Source organism: Rhinatrema bivittatum, chromosome 15, assembly GCF_901001135.1.
Source record: "Rhinatrema bivittatum chromosome 15, aRhiBiv1.1, whole genome shotgun sequence".
Classification (NCBI taxonomy): Eukaryota; Metazoa; Chordata; class Amphibia; order Gymnophiona; family Rhinatrematidae; genus Rhinatrema; species Rhinatrema bivittatum.
The window spans coordinates 14,953,194-14,972,504 of NC_042629.1; the positions used below are offsets into that span (position 1 = coordinate 14,953,194).

A 19,311-nucleotide genomic window follows, 5' to 3' on the forward strand; every position below is an offset into this window, starting at 1 on the left:
CTTCCCAACAGCTGTCAATCACCCAAGACACCCCCAGAGGCTAAATACTGACTTGTCATGCTCACAGAGAGCTCACAGCAGGGAGTATGGTGCGACAGGCTACCTGGGAAACCCAGGCCTCTGAAACCTTCATCTCCAGGCATTGGCTTAAACAAGCAGAGGTGCTGGGGAGAGCTGAGTAGGGGGATCCCTTTCTTTGAGAGGTCTAAGTGGGACAGAGCTCTACCAAGCAGATGAACAATGTGAATTAGCATCCAATTTGTATCAGCTCCCAATAGGTTGCAGCCAAAGTCATGTTATCCTCTAGGTTACTGCTGTTTTAGAAAAACAGAAGACAAGGACAAAGACTTATCTCCTTTTCTCAGGAGGGAATGCAATACTTTCTCTTGTTCGGCTGAAGCACTGTGGTTTTTTGTTATTACCTTCAAATGCTTGATTGACAATACCCTGGGAGATGTCACCGTCCCTGTACCCTTCATTGTAGTATCCCACCGCCTGAAAGCTCTCTCTGCAACTCTTCTTCAGGTGCTCCAAACAGTTGTCAATGCACCAGAATGATGGCCTCATGTGCGGCTCACACGTCCAACACTTTAACATCAACTGGTGCCTGTTTGAAGGAGAGGCAAGAGGCAGGAAGCATTAGGTAGTGCTATGAATAGAAAAAAAGAGAACGATAGAGAGGGAGAGAGAGACTAACTTCATTATGGACCTGCCTCTGAAGACAGCATGCACAGAATTCCAATTCAATAGTAGAATTGACGGCTTTTCCCTTGTTTCCTGGTACTACAATGGTTTCTTTGACAGTTTATAAAATGAATCCTTTGTAGATGACAGCGAGTGGCACTGCATACATTTGTGAATGCCCCACATAGCTTGCATTCTCCTTAATGCCACAGTTATAGGATCTGCCCCAAAAATCTTTTCACATTGACCAAGGGTAGCGGTGTATGGCGACCCGGTGAACCTCACCACAATGACAATAAAGATACAGTGTTTAGCCTTTACATGTCAGGAGTTACGGTCACTGTACTAGATATGCCTGACTCTACAATATGGAAAACCAACCATATTAAAAACGTTTACACTCTCAAATAAAAAAATTATAAATAACCACGTGCAGAAGGCCAAGCTGGAAAATTGTGATTCTTTCTATGAACAAAATGTTAATAAACTCATGATAAATAAGCAGTTCCTATTTTAAGCTAATAACAGACAATCAGAATTTAATGTATGCCTTATCATCTTTATGAGCAATTCCTAATTTTATAGCAGTCCGCTTAGGGCTAAAATCTGCATGTAGAATGGACACATAGTCCTTTAGCCTGAATTTTAAAAGCAAATTTATACATATAGGTCCGCTCTGAAAATTAGCAGGTACATCTCCCTGTGTAGCATCCACCGACAAATTTACACCTGCAAGTGAGCAGATGTATATGTGTACACATATGTTTGTATGCATACTTTCAAAAATCAAAAGTAGACACGTATATGTTTCTCTGTCTGAACTCTGCCCCCAGAATGCCCTTTTGCAGTAAATGTGGAATCCCTTCTGCACTTGCTTTTACATATAGAAACCCTTGGATAATTTTTAAAAGCAATTTTATGCATATAAAACTTGGCTTTATATACATAAACACTGTTGAGAAGGAGGCCCACAGTTAGTGCAACAGTCTCATGAAAAATATGGGGTCTGTTTACTAAAATAATGTTAGCTTGTATAGTGCAAAAATATTAAGTGCTTGGTAAAATGCCACTTAAAGGGCTATGCACCCCATTTTTATGAACATATGTTCAAAAAATTACCATGATAGTATGAATATGCTATTAGTGTGCATGCTAATCCCTATAACTGTAGCTTCAATCAGCTTATAATGCCTGTGTGCTAAAGTAAGCATGTGCAATCCTCTTTCTCATATAGTCCCCCTGGCTACAAACTTTCATAAAAGTAAACCTGGCTCACAGAGCTGATTGTCAGTACTGAGGGAAGAAGTGGAAGAACATCTGGACCCCAAAAGAGAAGAAAGTCCAGGCAGGAGAAAGACTTGCAGTAAAAAGTGTCTTGGCCAGCCCCACACATCCATCCCATTGATGCCAGGGAGTGAAATCTGCTAGCCTTGAGTCAGGACATCAGTATCTGACCACCCCCCTCCGAGTAACCTCTAGAGCTGGGCAACAATGGCACATGCTGAAGCCTTGAAGTGCCTGCAGTTGTTGCATCGGAGGTGGACCCTTGGCCTTGGGCCAAGGTGGGGTTGATGCAACCCGTAGGTAAGGACCTATGGGTCCCCACCGCCGGCAGGCGGAGTGCGCTGATAGACAGAGGCCGCTGGAGCTTCACCAATACCAGCCTTCATTCCCCGTGGGTTGAGCCTTTGGGTGCTGGGGCCTCTGTGTATAGTCGAAGTAAGAGTTGGTTCAGCCCAGAGACAGCAGGTGAGAGATGGTACAGTCTTACTTTGGACTGGGTAATGTCCTGGAAGGAGCACTGGATGGCCCGCGCCATTTTTAAAGATGGCACCGGCTGTCCATTACTCCTACCATGTGACAGGGGCCGGCCAATGGCATGGATACCCTGTCACATGGTAAGGGCAAAGGGCCATCGGCGCCAATTTGATTAGGGGAAGCCGATGGTCCGAGAGTGGGAGATCGCTCCCGGGACCCACACTGGACCACCAAGTACTTTAAAAAAGTTTTTGGGGGGGAGTCGGGAGGGTGGGGGAAGCTAAAGGATGTGTTTTAAAGGGTCGGGGTGGGTTCATTGGTTGTTTTTGGGTGCCATTTTTCCCGCCCTCCCCCAAAATGATAAGAGAACCCCACAAAATTGTTTGTGAGGTTTTCCTATCGGTTTCGGGGAGCCCCCAATTTCTGACGAGTTTGAAAATATCATACAATATTTTCAATCATCAGAAAAACGATTCACATCCCTAGGCAATAGTGTAGTCGGACGAAGCAGAGGTCTGCATCTGGAGATAGGCAGTAGTGTAGTCAGGCGAAGCAGAGGTCTGGGTCTGGATATAGGCAGTAGCGTAGTCAGGCGAAGCAGAGGTCTGGGTTCTGGAGATAAGCAGTAGCGTAGTCAGGCGAAGCAGAGGTCTGGGTCTGGAGATAAGCAGTAGCGTAGTCAGGCAAAGCAGAGGTCTGGGCTTGGAGAGAATCAATGGAGAAGTCAGGCAAAGCAAAGTCAAAGTCCATGTAGTCAATCCGAGATATGAAGCAAGTTAGGAATGAGGAGACAGGAACCAAGAACAATGAGGAACATGAACGCAGGGATGAGACGAATTTCTAGGAGGCAACGAGTACTCAACCAGTGAGGAGACCTGTTGCAAAGGCGTCGCTAGGGAGCGGGACCTGAGCTTAAATACTGTAGTTAAGTTGACGTCATCATCCAGGGCTGTGGCTAGGTTCCCGCCGCGGTCCCTACTTAAGGATCAATGGTGTGCGTGCGGGCGCCTAGAAAGGGGCATGGCATGAGTAGCAGCATCTCTCCGTGGGCCACGCGGAGAGGCTCGACGAGAAGTGGTAGCAGGATCAGGAACGCCGGGGACTGTGGCAGTGCTGGAGGCACCGGGGGAGGACTGAGGATGGAGTTGACGGCCCACTACCACCAGCGAGGAGGAACCAGAAGCTGGAGTCACTATAGAAAGGTGAGGGGGCTGTGCCGCAGGTCTGCAGCGGACAGCACACGTAACAGTACCCCCCCTTTATGCCCCCCTCGTGGAGATCGGGGTTTGCCTGGATGGGCATGATGAAAGTTCAGGAGGAGGGTTTTGTCCAGGATATTTTGAGCTGGCTCCCAAGAATTGTTGATCGGGTCCATAACCCTCCCAAGAAAGGAGGTATTCCCACCGGTGGCTCCTACGGCGGATGTCAAGGACTTCATGTACCTTGTACGTCATATCAGTCTCAGCCACCAGTGGAGGTGGTTCAGGAGCCTTTCGGGCAGGCCAGGACAAGACCACAGGTTTTGAAAGAGATACGTGAAATGTATTATGTATTCCCAGCGTAGGAGGCAGCCAAAGCTGGTATGTAACTGGTCCAATGCGTCGGGTGACCTTAAAAGATCCAATGTACCTTGGAGCAAACCTTTGAGAAGGTATTCTGAGTTGGATATACTGAGTACTTAACCAGACTTTCTGGCCAGGAAGGAATTCAGGAGCCGAGCGTCGACTGTCAGCAGTTCTCTTGGCCCAGGAAGCGGCTTGATGTAAATGAAGATTCGTCTGTTCCCATAAAGTCTTGAGGGCATCCGCAGTAGCCTGTGCTGCAGGGGATGGTACTGACAAAGGTATGGGCAGTGGTGGTCGTGGTTGCTTTCCGTAGATGATGGAGAACGGTGACATGCCTGTAGCAGTGGTGATGTGAGAGTTGTGAGAAAACTTTGTCCAAGGGAGAAGTTCAGACCAATTGTCTTGGCGGTCATTGATGTAAGTGCGCAGGAAGGCCTTCAAAGAGCAATTCATTCACTCGGCTTGTCCGTTGGCTTGGGGGGTGATAGGCAGTTGTTAAACTGATGTTGATACCGAATTTTCGGCAAAGAGCACGCCAATATCTAGCAATGAACTATGGACTTCTATCACAGACAATGTCCTTGGGTAGGCCATGCAATCTGAAGATGTGGTGGAAGAATAGGCATGCCAGTTCTGGAGCAGATGGTAGGCCCGGTAGAGAGACGAAATGGGCCATTTTTGAAAATCAGTCTATGGTTACCCATATAATGGTATTACTCTTAGATGGAGGCAAATCCACGATGAAATCCGTAGACATATGGGTCCATGGTTCCTCGGGAGCTGGAAGTGATTGCAGAAGATCCCATAGTGGACCGACCGGGGGCTTTTGCTGTGCACAAGTGTTACAGGATTTGACGTATGCTTTAGCATCAGAGACCATAGTAGGCCACCAGAAGAACTGCTGGAGCAGTGCCAAGGTTTGCGCTCGCCCTGGGTGACCAGCAAACTTAGAATCATGCGCCCAGCAGAGGACTCTTTCTCAGAGTCATCGGGGCACAACAGTCTTCCCAGCAGGGACTGGGTGAGTAGCAAACAGACAGATACAAGCTGGGTCTATTATATGACTGGGTTATTCAGGGGAGTTTTTTCATCTGGACGGTAATGAAGCTCAAAATTGATCCTGGAAAAGAACAGGGCCCATCGGGTCTGACAGGTGTTGAGACACTGGGCATGGCTCAAATGTTCCAGGTTCTTATGGTCAGTGAACACGGTGAACTTATGTTGTGCGGTCTCTTGCCATGGGTGCCATTCTTCAAGGGCTAATTTTATGGCTGTTAAATGTAAACCGATCCGATATGGTTATTTACTATGAAGGTCGGTATAAAAAACGGTTAAATAAATAAATAAATAAATAAATAAATAAATGGCAAGTAACTTGCGATCTCCAATACTGTAGCTCTGTTCCACAGATGAGAACTTGCGGGAGTAGAATGAACATGGGACTGTAGAACCAGAAGCAGTGCATTGACTCAGAACCGCCCCAGCTCCAATCACGGAGGCGTCCACTTCCACTTGAAAAAGACGGTTTGGGTCTGGGTGATATAGACGAGACTCCGCCTGGAAGGCCTCCTTGAGGCGTCGGAAGGCTGAGATGGCTTCTGGAGTCCAATTTCGAGTGTCTTGGCCCTTACGAGTTAATGCTGTCAGAGGAGCAGCCAAAGTGGAATAGTGTGGGATGAAATGGTGATAGTAATTTAGAAATCCCAGGAAGTGCTGGAGGACTTTAAGACCCACGGGTTGCGGCCAATCCCGGATTCCTTTCAACTTGGCAGGGCCGATAGAAAATCCTCGTTGGGAGATAATATATTCAAGAAAAGGCAGACTAGATTTCTCGAATAAGCATTTATCCAGTTTTGCAAATAAGTGATTCTCACGAAGGCATTGGAGGACAGTATGGACATCGATGTGGTGTGTGGCCAAATCCTTGGAAAAGACAAGGATATCGTCCAAGTATGCCACAACCTTAATATACAGCAAATCTCTGAAAATTTTGTTCATCGTTTGTTGGAAAACTGCGGGCGTATTACAGAGACCGAAAGACATCACCAGGTATTTGAAATGCCCATCCCGGGTGTTAAAGGCAGTCTTCCAAATGTCATCAGGATGGATCTGTACCAAGTTATATGCTCCGTGTAAGTCCAACTTCGTGAATATAGATGCTCCATGCAAGCGATCGAATAATTCCGAGATCAGCAGCAGAGGATACTTGTCTTTGTTGGTGATGGAGTTTAGGCGGCAATAGTCAATACACAGCCTGAGTGATCCATCCTCCTTGGTCGCAAAAAAGAATCCTGCCCCAGCAGGAGAAGTTGAAAGGCGGATGAATCCCTTCGCAAGGTTTTCTTGGATGTACTCCGTTATAGCCTTTGTCTCTGGCAAAGACAGAGGATAGGTGTGTCCTCGGGGAGGCGTGGTCCCAGGAAGGAGGTCAATGGGACAATCGAACCTCCAAAGAGGCGGAAGGTGGTCTGCTTTTTGCTTGAAAAACACATCTTTGAAATCCGCGTATGGAGCGAGTATACCTGAAGAGGTGGCAGCCAGAGGAACCACAGGTGGCGGTACCACTTTCTGAAGACAGTACTGGTGGCAGGCAGGATCCTACTCCACCAGTTGCAATGAACCCCAATTAAATTGGGGAGAGTGTCTTTGAAGCCATGGGAGTCTTAGGACTACCGGATGGATGGATTTCTCCAATACTAAGAGTTCAAGTTCTTCTGTATGCAAGGCGCCAGTGCATAGTTGGACTGGTTCCGTGGTCAGGAAGATTCAACTCGGTAACGGTTCTCCATAAATAGATGCTATACACAAGGAGGTCTCTAGAGGATGGGTCTTTATACCCAAGAGCTGGACTAGATCTTTGAGAATGAAATTACCTCCTGCTCTGGATCCACCAGAGCAAGAACTGGGAAGGACAGGGAGTCTCAGATGAAGGTGACCGGTACAGACAGTTGAGGGGCTGGAGAAGTAGCACCCAAGTTTATGACCCTTACAGAACTTAGGCCGGGAAGTTTCCCGGATGGACAGGACAGAGCTGTAGATGGTGGCCAGGTGCTCCGCAATACAGACTTAGACTGGTTTGTCTGCCGGAGGCGCTCTTCTGGTGTCAGCCGCCCTTGGCCCAACTGCATGGGCTCTTCCATCTTGGCCACAGTAGTAAACCTACTCAGGGCAGGGCTGGTGGTTGGTGGCGAACGGGATCAAACCCGAGAGGGCTTCTTGGGCATTGGACTCTCCCAGTGATGCTCTTGGAGACGAAGGGAGATCCCTTGCAGCCAACTCATCCTTCAGCTGTGAGGAAAGTCCATCCAGGTAAATAGCTCATAGGCAGCCTTCCTGCCAGGCAAGCTCGTAAGCCAAAGTCTGGAACTGAATGGTATAGTTGAAGAGACTTCTTTGACCTTGACGAAGATGTAACAAGCTGGTGCTTGCCATGGCATGCCACCCAGGATCATCAAAGGTCTGTCGAAACACAGCCATGAACTGAGATAACTCCCTTAGGAGGAAGTCCGATTGTTCCCAAAAGGGCAAAGCCCAAGCCAGCGCCTTCCCTTCAAGACGAGATAGGATGAAGGTGACTTTAGGCAGTTCATCCTGGAAGACGGAGGGCTGCAGAGCGAATTGCAAATAGCATTGGTTGATAAACCCTCTGCAGAGTCTGGTCACCATTGAAGCGTGGGAGCGCTTGTAGGGCCAACAGAGCAAGAGGCATGGTAGATGATGGCTGTGGATGAGGAGGAGCCGGCATAGAAACCGGATTACTGGTGAGGGCATCAAGTCAGGCATGGAGATGGTCAATGGAGGAGGCCAATGTCTCACGAAACTGCTGCTGTTCTTTACCTTGGATACCAGGCCTGGAATGGCCTGGAGGGCACGTGGCTCCACTGAGTCCATGGCCTTTGCAACCTGTTGCGTCGGAGGTGGACCCTTGGACCGAGGTGGGGTTGATGCAACCCGTAGGTAAGGATCTAAGGGTCCCCATCATCGGCAGGTGGAGTGGGCTGAAATAGGATGCTGGAGCTTCACCTATACCAGCCCTTGTTCCCGGCGGGCTGAGCCTTTGAGTGCCGGGGCCGGCAGGAGTAGGGTGGGCCTCTGTGTATAGTCAAAGTAAGCGTTGGTTCAGCCTAGAGACAGCTGGAGAGAGATGGTACAGTCTTACTCTGGACTAGGTAATGTCCTGGAAACTTGGGCGCCAATGGAATGGAGGCAGACAGAGGGCGCTTGAGAGAAAGCAGGCCAAAGCCTGAAGAAACCACGTCCAGGGAGTAAACTGAAGAGGCGTCCAAGGGCAGGCTTGAGTCAGGGCTGGCAGCAATCCGAAGTCAGTGGCAAGCAAGGCTCAGGTCTGATCATGGAGATAGTCAAGAGCGTAGTCAGGCAAGGCAGAGGTCTGATCATGGAGATAGTCAAAAGTGTAGTCAGGCAAAGCGGAGGTCTGGGTCTGGAGAAAGGCAATAGTGTAGTCAGATGAAGCAGAAGTCTGGGTCTGGAGATAGGCAATAGCGGAGTCAGGCGAAGCAGAGGTCTGGGCCTAGAGATAGGCAGTAGCGTAGTCAGGCGAAGCAGAGGTCTGGGTCTGGAGATAGGCAGTAGCGTAGTCAGGCGAAGCAGGGGTCCGGTCTTGGAGAGAATCAATGGCGAAGTCAGGCAAAGCAAAGTCAAAGTCCATGTAGTCAATCCGAGGTATGAAGCAAGGTAGGAACGAGGAGACAAGAACCAGGAACAATGAGGAAGAGGAACGCAGGGATGAGATGAATCTCTAGGAGGCAAAAAGTACTCAACCAGTGAGGAGACCTGTTGCCAAGGCAATGCTAGGGAGCGGAGCCTGAGTTTAAATACTGTAACTAAGTTGACGTCATCATCCAGGGCCACAGCTAGGTTCCTACCGGGGTCCCTACTTAAGGATCAATGGTGCGGGTGCGCCTAGGGAGGGGGTGCGGCGCGAGTAGCAGTGTTTCTCCGCAGGCCACGCGGAGAGGCCTGACGAGAAGTAGCAGGACCGGGAACGCCGGGGACTGTGGCAGAGCCGGAGGCACCGGGGGAGGCCCGAGGACGGAGCTGACGGCCCCACTGCTGCCAGCGAGGAGGAACCAGAGGCTGGAGTCACTGTAGAAAGGTGAGGGGGCCATGCCGTGGGTCTGCCACGGACGGCACACGTAACAAGGTTGCCTTTGGATGGACTAACCAAAGCAATGACAGCCATGGCCATTAGCATTGCCAGCAGAGTGCATTCTGGTGACTGACAACAGTGTGCTCCATTCACTAAAGCTATTCCCCCTCCTCCCAATTCTACTTCAATCACAATACACAGGAGTGGCCTTCTCAGAGGGCTAGGAGCCACAGCTGGAAAAGCTACAGAGGGGCCTCCCACCTTATCTGAGGCTGCCTCGTGAGCATCCTTCCTCGTTCCCTTCTGATGGCTTCTGTGAGGGGCTTAGTCTTCACTGTCCTGCTGCTGCAACCTTCTGAAGCCTTGCAGGACATACAATTAATGCAGTGAAATGTTTGTCCACACTCATGGCAATGGCTAAAAGCTTGAGGGAGAGCTCTGCTCTTCCATTTATGATAGCATTGTGCCTTCCAAATTTAGAAGTAGATAACAATATTAGATGCACTGTTGTTCATTGTAACCTTTTTTTCCTGCAAAATCATTTGCATTGTGTAAATAAATGCTGACTTGGTTTCTAAGTGCTAAAGTGTGCTGCTTCCCATGTCATCTCTGTTGCACTCTCCCTCGCCTCTTTATTTCTCTTGTCCTGATCACCACCTCTCCTATAACTCCAGCTTTTTCATTTTTTTAGATTTTTATATTCCGCTTTTTGACATCCTCGTCTCCTTCATCTATAACCTCCTGTTAGCCCAGCCATTTCAGGAGCACATGACCTGAAATGTTAATGGGCTGAGGCAGGTGTCAAAAACGAAGTGTTAGAGCATGCATGCTCCACAGCGCAGAGAGGCAAGCAGAACATGCTATTTAGCATAGCCTCATTTGCATATGATTATTTTTTACATGTGTGCATGTGCACTGCTAATGTTAGTGGGTACATAATCATGGCTTTTCTGACCAGTTAAGCATGCAAACAGGGATGGTAACTTTCCAACCGGCACGCATGCACACATTTGCGCTCATACGTTGGCCTGCACCCCAGGAACACGGCCATTTCATAATATGTGCACATGTGAGCTAAATTTTAACTGGGCATGCAAATGTCGCTTCTACCGCATAATAGGATTTTAAAAGGGCCGCATGCTGACGTTATTCCCAGTTTTACAAATTTGTCCCCAGTTTGCCCAGTTAAGAGATAAGTTCTCCAACCCTCCCCCCGACCCTTAAACTCCACAGATCTGCCTATTTTTCTTTTTTAAATTACATGTCATCCATAGCAGAAGTAAAGTTACACGGCAGGGGCCATCGGCTCACGCCGGAGTGTGTAAGTATTTACATGCACATCTAAGGTTCACAACCCAAAATGCCCATGCCCCGCCCAGACCATGCCTATGCCACACCCCTTTTGGAAAACTTCCGAGATGAGATGTGCATATTATGGGAGATGTGCATGATTCTCAGCAGCTTTTAAAATCTGCTTGGCATGCAAGTCCAACATATTCACACATCCCCTAATTAATGCACACATCAGGCTTTTAAAATTCATCGTTTTTAGTATGCTGTAAGCAGCCTTGGAGTTTGCACTAAGGTTTAATGCATAAGCCCCTTTATACAGTATGTGCTGTAAAAACCCACTTTATGCATTCAAAAGACATCCTTCAGAAGTTTTCAGTATTTGTTAGCTAGGATATGCTCAGAGAAGCCTTATTTGTAAATGGAAGAAACCCTGGTGATTTAGATGGCTTTACAATCCTCATCTATTGTCATAGTGTCTGTTCCTATTATACTTTCTTTAACATCTGTCAGATGCATAGGTTTCATTTAACTCTGCCACCATCATTTCTCAAGTCATGTCTGGTCTGACTAGTTTTATGATTTTGTCCTACCAGTCGTATTACAGTGACAAAAGCTAGTCATGGTTCTACAGTGCAAAAGAATACACATTAAGGACCTGATTTGAAATAATATGTAAGGACAATGATCGTCTGTAGCAGAGTTCAAAGTCCTTGGCGATACTTCAAATGAATAGTTAACATGTAGTGTTACACTTAGGGAATTAAAAGCAACTTATGTTTTACATATCTTTGTGGTATGGTTAATATTAGGTTCCATGTGTCTGTACACCCTCTTATGGTGTAACTCTCAGCAGAGAGTGACAGCTGTTCACACCCAGAGTTCGATTTCCTTTGCAGAAGACGTGCCAGAAGCTGTAGAGTCTGGAAATTAGATTGGTTGATTTTGCCTTTTCTGGTCTGTAAATCATTGCATTCCATGTGAGATATTTTCATTGGACAGATCTGAAGACATTCAGGAACATGCTTTTTGCACACATTTGCTAATCCAGTTTGCTAATTTGGGTTTTATACAACATTGCCGCATATCAAAAAAGATATAGTTGCACTGGAGAAAGTACAGAGAAGGGCAATCAAAATGATAAAGAGCAGGAAAGGCTAAAGAGGTTAGGGCTGTTCGGCTTGGAGAAGAGACAGCTGAGGGGGGATATGATAGAGGTCTTTAAAATCATGAAATATGTAAATGTGAAATGGTTATTTACTCTTTCGGATAATACAAGTTTAGGCCTCTTAAAGGACTAGGTGGCACTCCATGAAGTTAGCAAGTAGCATATTTAAAACAAATCAGAGAAAATTATTTTCACTCAATGCACAATTAAGCTCTGGAATTCATTGCCAGAGGATGTGGTTAAGGCAGCTAGTATAGATGAGTTTAAAAAAGTTTTGGATAAGTTTCTGAAGAAGATATCCATAAACCTGTTACAGGGGCATAGGGTGATTGCTGAAGTTGGTGGTGCACCAGAAAATTTGCTGCTGTTATGTGCCCTAGAACATAGTACACCCTCCTACATTACCTTGTGAGTACTACTTTCTTTTATGCTAAATGCTTATCAAATGTATGCTCACAGCAACCCAATCCTTTGAGGGAATATTAGCTAATCCCTTAAAATAATCACCTAATCTATTAACAGCAGTAACAATAAAATATGTGAATAAAAAATATTTTCTTCAAGAGCATTCATAACTGCTTTCTGTCTGCAAGTGAAATTAATAAAGAGAAAACTTCTGTTTAAAATAGAAATGAGGAAGAGATAACCATAATGCCTTAAAAGCCAATGATAAGTATCATCATTTTCACAGAAAAAATTAAAGTTACACAAGAACTGAACCTTTAAAATAGAGATAGACCCTCACCAAAAACAGAATAGAAATCTGCCAACAATAACTGAACTGGAAACCACAAGCCCAACTGGTCAATACAGTAGGGCCGCGTTAGAAACAGTGTGGCAGTGCCGGGCGCACCCTCGTTTGCCCCACGCACTGTTCTGATCACATACCGCTCGATACTCTATTGAAATGGCATGCAAATGCAAGCTGCGTCTGCAAACCGTTAGGCGAAGCGTTAGGCCCACGCAACCCATTTTACTGTATAGGCGCTTAATACAGCGCCTATACAGTATCCTGGGTGCGCTGGTACCCGTCATTTCAAATGACAGGCACCAGGAAGTGGATCCCAACTTAAACCCATGAAAACCTAAAAACCGAAAATCTCCTCCTCCCGAAGCGGCTCGACATGTGCCAACTTACCTTTTGTTGCTTTTCAGCCCCTTCCCTTCTCTACCGCCCTCCGGAGGGGGCAGCCGGCAGCGAAAACGGCTCGCAGCGGTCCCCCCGCGCAGGTCCAGGTTCTCCTGGAGGAAAAATCCTCCCCCCCCTCGGAGAACCCAGCTGGGGTTGAGAGGCGCGAGTACTGAGTAAATCCCCTTCCCCAGGGCAGTGCCCCCGACAGGGGCTGCAAGGTTGTGAGGGAAGCGAAACGTACTTTCATTGGCCTGAGCGCCCGTCAATTTGGGCGCTCCAGCCAATGAAAGCACATAGACGGACGTGCGTGACGTCACGGCGTGCGTCACGCCCGTCTATGTGCTTTCATTGGCTGGGGCGCCCAAATTGACGGGCGCTCCAGCCAATGAAAGCACAGATGGGCGTGCTTTCATTGGCCTGAGCGCCCGTCAATTTGGGCGCTCCAGCCAATGAAAGCACATAGATGGGCGTGCGTGACTCACGCCGTGACGTCAATCGTGCCCGTCTATGTGCTTTCATTGGCTGGAGCACCCAAATTGACGGGTGCTCAGGCCAATGAAAGTACGCTTCGCTACCTTGCAGCCCCTGTCAGGGGCACTGCCCTGGGGAAGGGGATTCACTCAGTACTCGCGCCTCTCAGCCCCAGCTGGGTTCTCCGGGGGGGGGGGGGGGAGGATTTTTCCTCCAGGGCACTGGAGGCGCTAGGATTTCGGTTCCTCCCAAAAGACGCTGCTGCACATGATCGCAAGGGAACGCTGCAAGCCGCTTTCGCTGCCGGCTGCCCCTCCGGAGGATGGCAGAGAAGGGAACGAGCTGAAAGCAACAAAAAGTAAGAAAACAACAAAAAGTCGCTTCGGGAGGAGGGGAGGAGGGGATTTTAGGTTTTTAGAGGTTTCCTTTTGGGGGAAAGTTTGCCGCCTACCCTTACCCCTGCCTCTAACGCAGGGGTAAGGTTAGGTGGTAAGTTAGCAGGTTAAACGCGCGGCAAAACGGCAGGGTAAAATAGTGATAGTCAGGGCGCGCGTTACTGTATGGGAGGGAATAGCTAATTCGATCGTTTACATTTAATATACAAGCCGCGTGCGGAAGGGGTTACCCGGGGATTTAAAGAGGCGGTAAGGATGGGTTAAAGGGGATTGTGTATCGCAGGAAGGGCTAACGCTGCCAGAAAGTGAGTAGAAAGCGGGTTAGGAGCGGGGTAACCGCAGCCCCACTTTACTGTATCGGCCTGATGTTATGCAGTGTAACAATGGAAAATCAGAATCATCATTCCTCTCAAAACATCACGCAATAAAATCAGATATAAAACATTCATAATTTTAAAACAATGCTAATAAAAATAATAAATGCCAAAACAGCTAACCAACATCCAATAGTTTAAAAAAAAACCTTGCATAAATTTGTTCCAATATTTCCCAAATACCAATAAAATATTTCAAAACTATGATGAATAATACATCCAATAATTTAAAAATGTTATACATTTCCCAAAACACCAGTAAAATATTTCAAAACATCTGATAAATAAAACATCCAATAAATAAATAATGTTATTATATAAAAAATATATATTTAAAAATAATAGAAACTTTAAATTACACCCAATAATTAAAACTAATAAGGATTAAAAAATATCCTGCTCTCCATACCTGGGATCTTTTGATTTCCGGTCATCCTGAGATTATCGTGCATTGTGGGAAGTAGGGCCGTAAAAACTATCTACTCTCTCTCCGTCACTCACACACACATGCTAACACATTAATTCTTTCAGATACTCTCTCATATAAATGCCAATGCTTTCACACACAGTCCCTCTCTCTCATACACACAGGCTCTGAAAGGCACGCACTCACACACACATATAGGGTCTCACAGACACACAGTCTCTAAACTCAGACACACATACACACAGCCTCTCACACAGACATACATGCACCCAAGCTCTCATACATACAGGCTGTCATAGAGACATAACACACACCCACTGGCGCTCACACAGATAAACACACACAGGCACATAAGATTTCACACAGACACACACATGCACACAGGCTTATACATACGCTGACACACAGGTTTTCACACACACAGGCATTCAAACAGACATATGCACACACCCACAGTCTTTCATGCAAACACACATACATGCACACAGACTTACACATACAGGCTCTTGTAAAGACACACAAGCTCTCACATAGACATAAATAAACACACGCACACACACACACACAGCCTCCTTTATACTTCATGCAATGGCAGGATGGGCACCACCACTGCCCACCAGTCTCCTCTGAACGTCAGGCACCATGGCCCTGCCAGTCTCCTCTTCACTTTGGGCCATGGCAGGATGGGCACCATTATGGCCCCGCCAGCCTCCTCTGCACTTCGGGCCATGGTGGGATGAGCGTCACCATGGCCCCACCGACCTCCTCTGAACTTCGTGCTGTGGCCGGATGGACACCGTCACGGCCCTGCTAGGCTCTTCTTCACTTTGGGCCATGGTAGGATGGGCATCGCCATGGCCTAGCCAGGCTTCCTACACTGGGAAGGGGGTGAGTTGTGCACAAGTGCACATGTGGCTTTTCCCATGCACATGTGCAGCTTAGAGGGAACACTGGTGGTGGTGGGCAGCAGCACTTATGGTTCTATGGGGAGAGTCAGAGAAGACGCGATGGCTTCAAGTTGGTGGTACACAGCATACCCCATTTTAAAGTTGGTAGTGCCTGTGCACCACTGTGAACTATGGATGCCTCGCCCCTGAACTGCTATAAATCCATAGGGAATAGCCCTTGCTTGTTGCAGGCATTAGTATCTTGGAATGTATTTAATATTTGGGTACTTGCCAGGTACTTGTGATTTGGAGACAGGATACTGGGATTTATGGACCCTTGGTCTGACCCAGTATGACATATCTTATCTTCTTATGTTCTTATCTGGTAGCCAAACATTTCCATCTGAATTGGGCCCTGGGGCACACACACAAAACCCATCATCCCTCCTTCTGACTTTCATCTTCACCAAGCAGGACCACTTCATAAGAAACAGAACCAACTTCTGAACAATCACTGCAATAAAATGCTGACTAGAGCTGGACTGATCGATCTCCACATTTTTCCCATGCTCAATACATGGTCTTCAAAAACAACGCTCTGGATTAGATGCACCGATACAATCTTTTACTCAAGGCATTTATGTTCTGTTTACATCAAATGTGATCTCTTCTCAAAAATAGCTAGCTCAGCGTAACATACTTTTCAATTATGTGACACAATGTGCCTTATTACACCGTAAAACAGGCAACATCTTCTGTTTGTTGGTAGACTCATCAGTTGGAGAAAAGAAAGCGTTAGTAAGTAGTTGGTCATTGCATGTCCTGCTGTACTTGCTGAATGGAAGGAAACCGAGAGTACGACAGCAGATAAGGACTGAATTGAATTCCTGGTGCAAGGCTACAGCCACAGTTGATCTCTGGCTTTCCCTTCATTTTCTGGCCATCAGGAATCCTCTGGGTTTATCCCAGCTTTCCTGAATTCCCTTCCTGGGAAGAAATATCTTCTGTCTTTTTTCAGAGTGCACCCCCCTTTGAACCTCTTATTCTTGCCGTAGAATTTTCTTGTCACTTTAAAAGTTTGCTTCTTGTACATTACCTACACATTACCTACCGGTATTTCAATAATGTCTATATCACATTTTCCCTCTCCCTCCTCACCTCTAGGGTAAACATATTTAGGTCCTAAAGCCTTATCTTACAGGGGCCTTAGTGCAGACTGCAAAAGCACAGCAAGTGGGATCCATGTTGATAAAACTTTGTGGTACCAGACCTTTTATTTGTTTCCAGCAGTGACAATATAGTATAGTATAGCTACGGATATTTTGTCCTTCCAACATAGCATTAATATTTCTGGTTTATGCTTTAGCAGACATACCGTGGAAATGTACTCTGCAGCTTAAAATGAGATTAATTAACACTTGAGCAAATATCTGGGTGAAGGGCTGGTCTCTACCATGAGCTGGCGTCACTGTAAACCCTGCAAGCTAGAGGAGGGGAGAGTGTATCAAATTCTAAATATCCTTCAGAAACAGATGCTTTATCTTAAAGGCTGTGGTTTTAACAAGAGCTAACAGGTGCAGTCGAGCTTCAACCCAGTGAGAACGGCATGGTTTAGAGGAGGAGAGTGCTTAACTGTAATCACAGAATTGTTTCATTTGGGACAAATATATTTCTTGTTGATTATGCATCCTCTGCTTTTGACCTGTGTTCGTGCAATGTTGTTGAGGCCACTCTTTTCCAATTTATTGGAACAAAATCTACACTTATGCCAATTTTTATGTCTTCTGTATAACCTAGCATCTCAAAAATGAATTTAATTTAATGAAATAGGTGGTTGTCTTCGACCACTAATAATTTGAATTCTGCCCCCTCCCGTACAGTCAAGGTGCACTCTGCCCATCCACCCTAAGAAAGAAAGCGCATTTGCCCTCATTTGTCAAGTCCTTACACTGGATGCATGAAATCCCCCTCACAGCTGTCTGGGTGCAGCAGGAGTATCTATCACAAAGCTTTCACTAGGAAACCCATGTCAAACTGTTCTCCAATACTACGGAGCAATAAACTCAGCTTTCAAATGCCCCAGACATGAAATAATAGGCACAGAGCTTAAAAGGAAAAGACAGGATTCTTCCTGAATGAAAGCCTTCGGTCCAAAGCAAAGAGTGCTAACATCTGAAAGTTCATGGGCTCACAGGTCAATTGTTCAATTACACCAATGAGATGTGCAGTTAATTAAATCACAACAATTCTGCAACTCCTCTACAGTGACCTAGCCAGCAGGATCTGCAGAGATCGTTTGTCCTGCCACTCATTTACTGTGAGAAATTGGTTGGTTCTGGAGTCCTATTAACAGGTAAAGACACCTGTGCATTTGTCAGCTTTATATAAAGGTTTATAATGCCTATACAAGCGCTGCAAGGAGAGAGAGATCAGAGCTTCCACTCACACTATTAACATAATCACCTTTCCCTGCCCACAAACATTTTTGTTTTGAATGTGAAATATATAGTAAATAATCTTGTGTTTAATATTACCATTCTGCTTAGCCTAAAATAAGCACTCGCTGAATGTAATGGTATGACTGTACTCTGTACACCATGGCCTCCTTCCAGCCTGCCTTCCCCTTCTCCACCTATCTTCAAGCATTACTCCAATCAAACCTTAACCAAGATGACCTCATGACATCTAGAGAACTAGGGCAAGGTTTTCTTTTCTATTTATTTATTTATTTAACAACTTTTAATGTACCGACGTTCGTATGGCACATCACGCCGGTTTACAGGTAACTCAAATAAAGGAGGAAATTACAATGAACAGGGAGCATGGGATGGGAGCAGGCCAGAAAGAGGAGATGGGAAGGGGAGACAGGAGAAGAGAGGGAAAAGATAGGTAGCATGAGATAGAAAAAGCAACCGTCAAAGTAGATGGAACTTATTTACAAAGGTATATATTTACAGTAGAACTATTTACCATAGATTACATTAGTTTAAATAAAACATTCTTGTAAAATTGCAATACGATGGAATGAGAGGGCGGTGGGGGGATGCCTAGGGTTAGGGAAGGTCGGGCGGGGGGGGGGGGGGGGGGGAGGGAGAGGGAGAATAGGAGGAGGGGGGGCTGGGTGGGTGCGTCTAGGTTTGGTTGGTTTCCGGATAGGCCTTTCTGAAAAGGAAATACACACTTTAACAAGTCTCCCATCCAGCCTGTGGTTAAATCTGCAAACACTGAAGAACGGGGCTTGAGTAGAGTCAGCAGCAGATACAAGGCAGATAAAAAGGAAGTTGGCGAGAAACTGCAAATGATGCCAGACGAACAAGACCTGCTGTACGGCTGGAGCAGTGATTGAAGGGGTATGGGGGTTATGTGGCATAGCACATGCAGTGTCTAACAAGAGGGCATGCCTGCATTCCAGGGCTTAATGTGACCGAGGGTGTTGCTCCTCTGAATGAAAATTACACGTTGGCAAAGGTGTGGGACGATGTCCAGGATACACCAGGCTTGAAACAGTTGCATCCAGAATGAGCTTCTGCCAATTCTGAGGATAACCTTTCCCCCTTTTGTACTGCAAATACTTTGTTAAATGCTATATCCAATAAGAACAAAAGACATTTACAAATTTGTAAGGCTAATGAAACTGCAGCTTCTTTATTCTCTGAGCACTTCCAATAACAAATGTCGTGACAAAGGGCTATGGGAGGATTGGGACAGGGGGTACGGGAGACTTGGTAGAAATGAATGAAACGCGAGTGAGTGTGGGAGCCTCTGTTAAGCATAACCATGAAAGTAGCAACCCAAACTCAACTACTTCTGAAAAAGGTGGAAAAGATGAAAGAATCTTTGGTTCCAGCAAGCAAATGAAGTGATTTCACAAAAGAATCACCAGAAGAAACAGGAAAATATGCACTAGAACAGCGATTTTCAACTGCCAACTCGGGTCTTAAGATCATCTCAACGTGGACAATTAGACATTCCTTCTGTTCGTCTTGCCCGTTTGACAACAACCAGAGAAACCTCATTTTCAGTAGCAACCCCATCTTTATGGAACTCATT

General features: G+C 46.4%; 1 protein-coding gene across 6 annotated transcripts in view; it reads right to left on the reverse strand.

The window, feature by feature from the left end:
- The window catches only part of ROS1 (ROS proto-oncogene 1, receptor tyrosine kinase), a 162,584-nt gene that overhangs the window by 28,229 nt on the left and 115,044 nt on the right, over positions 1-19,311 (reverse strand). For 5 of the 6 annotated variants that reach the window (XM_029578714.1, XM_029578715.1, XM_029578713.1 and 2 more), the window contains one exon: positions 423-607. The exons of the other annotated variant lie outside the window; for it this stretch is intronic. In XM_029578714.1, coding sequence (XP_029434574.1) covers positions 423-607 — 185 coding nt within the window. The remainder of the gene's footprint in view (positions 1-422; positions 608-19,311) is intronic. 6 annotated transcript variants of the gene reach the window in all.